This window comes from Nanorana parkeri, unplaced genomic scaffold (genome assembly GCF_000935625.1).
Source record: "Nanorana parkeri isolate BGI_ZX_2015 unplaced genomic scaffold, ASM93562v1 scaffold10, whole genome shotgun sequence".
NCBI classification, from domain to species: domain Eukaryota; kingdom Metazoa; phylum Chordata; class Amphibia; order Anura; family Dicroglossidae; genus Nanorana; species Nanorana parkeri.
Genome location: NW_017306278.1, coordinates 1186975 through 1188736, shown reverse-complemented (window position 1 = coordinate 1188736; position 1762 = coordinate 1186975). Strand labels below are relative to the sequence as shown.

Sequence of the window (1762 nt, the reverse complement as noted above, 5' to 3'; positions counted from 1 at the left end):
TTTTCTTTGCAATTCTCTCTTTTTGGCAGTAAATTCACTGGAAATTTCTTCTACGACTACATGATGGGGATCGAATTTAACCCTCGCATTGGAAAGTGGTTTGACTTCAAGCTGTTCTTCAATGGGCGCCCCGGAATTGTGGCCTGGACCTTGATAAACCTGTCCTATGCAGCAAAGCAGCAGGAGTTATACGGGCAGGTCACCAACTCTATGATCCTTGTCAATGTCCTCCAGGTAGGTTCTGAGTATAATGTGCCTGAAACTCTGTATGAGGAAGGCCGTATATCATTTAGAAACTGATGGAGCGAGCGGTCCATCAGTTTCAGTTCGGATTGTTGTCTAAAGATGAACCCATGTTTATCCCAACCATGTTTAAACTCAGTCATTGGCTCATTACCTCTGTGGGAAGTCTGTTCTTAGTCTTTCTGTAAAACAATACTTTTTGAGGGTTACTCCGGAACTTCCCCCTGCTAGTTGGAGATCATGTGCCGTGTTCTTGAGCTAATAATATATACAGTATTAAGTTCCTGCAGTCTCTCCTGATGTGTTTTATCCATCAAACCATGCACCTTCTTTGGTGCAAGGAAGGGGAGCCCGCTCTATTCCCTTATGCCCCATGGTTTTAGGATGAGATGCCTTACAAGCTCATATAGCCATGATGGCCAGGTGTCCACAGATTTGTATTCTTATATTACAAACAGGAATCCAATTACTTGGCCAAGTTGTTGAGACTGGGCAACTGTGTACTTGTTCATTGCAGGGGCGGGACTATCTGTGCAAAAGCAATGTGAATGGTATTGATGGGGGTGCTGGAAATCAAAGATGGCTACTAAACTCTGGTTTGAGCCCTCCTCTCCTTATGCACTCAATGCACCCAATCCCGTGGAGCCACGTCACTTGAAGACCACTCAGCAATTGTTCAACATTTAATTTCCTTTTAACTAATAATAGATGAAAAACTTACATCTCAAATTGCATACACAAGGTGTCAACCATCCAACTTTTTGTCCATGCAGGCCATCTACGTGGTGGATTTCTTCTGGAACGAAGCCTGGTACCTGAAAACGATAGACATCTGTCATGACCATTTCGGCTGGTACCTGGGATGGGGAGACTGCGTCTGGCTGCCTTTCCTCTACACTTTACAGGTAAGGAGATGACAGGTGCCAACCATTCTATAAGAACAGAACCCATTTGTTAAAGGGCCAGGCCACCCAGAGGTGATATTTTAGTTATAGGTGGGACATTGTAGGCTGTATTAGCCCCTGGTTTGTTATAGGGCTTGGATGTGACAATGGTGCCATCATTCCTGGCTCTGTTCTCATTACCTTCGAAGCTTTGAGTGCTCCTTTGTGTGTTCCATCTCCTCCTGTTATGTTCTCCATTACATATAAAACAAAAATCCAGCAGGGATAGTGGGAGACCCTCACATTGAGAACAACAGACCTGGGAACTCAGTGTAGAGGCCTTGCCAATAAAGTCCTGAAGAAATATATCTCTCCATACTCTGGCAGATACTGAAATATCAGTTTTGGTTGGCTTGACTGTTTAGCCAATCCTGCTGCCTAAATAAGTAATTATCTTCTCTAGACTTTGTGCTATTGGGCCCAGTAAAGAGCCAAATGACTGACAGACTATGGACAAGGTTGTGACTTGGTTTGAAATGTCTGTCCACCCAAAAAATATGTTTTTGGTACATCAGCTTTTTCTTTTGGGGACTCTGGCTATGAGATTGAATTAATTGAACCCCCCCCCCCGGTCC

General features: G+C 44.0%; 1 protein-coding gene across 2 annotated transcripts in view; it reads left to right on the top strand.

Annotated features, from left to right (window-relative positions):
- Positions 1 to 1762, top strand: part of DHCR7 (7-dehydrocholesterol reductase) — a 9205-nt gene that overhangs the window by 5199 nt on the left and 2244 nt on the right. For both annotated transcript variants that reach the window (XM_018555067.1, XM_018555074.1), the window contains exons 5-6: positions 30 to 234; positions 1017 to 1148. In XM_018555067.1, the coding sequence (XP_018410569.1) occupies positions 30 to 234; positions 1017 to 1148 (337 nt within the window). The remainder of the gene's footprint in view (positions 1 to 29; positions 235 to 1016; positions 1149 to 1762) is intronic.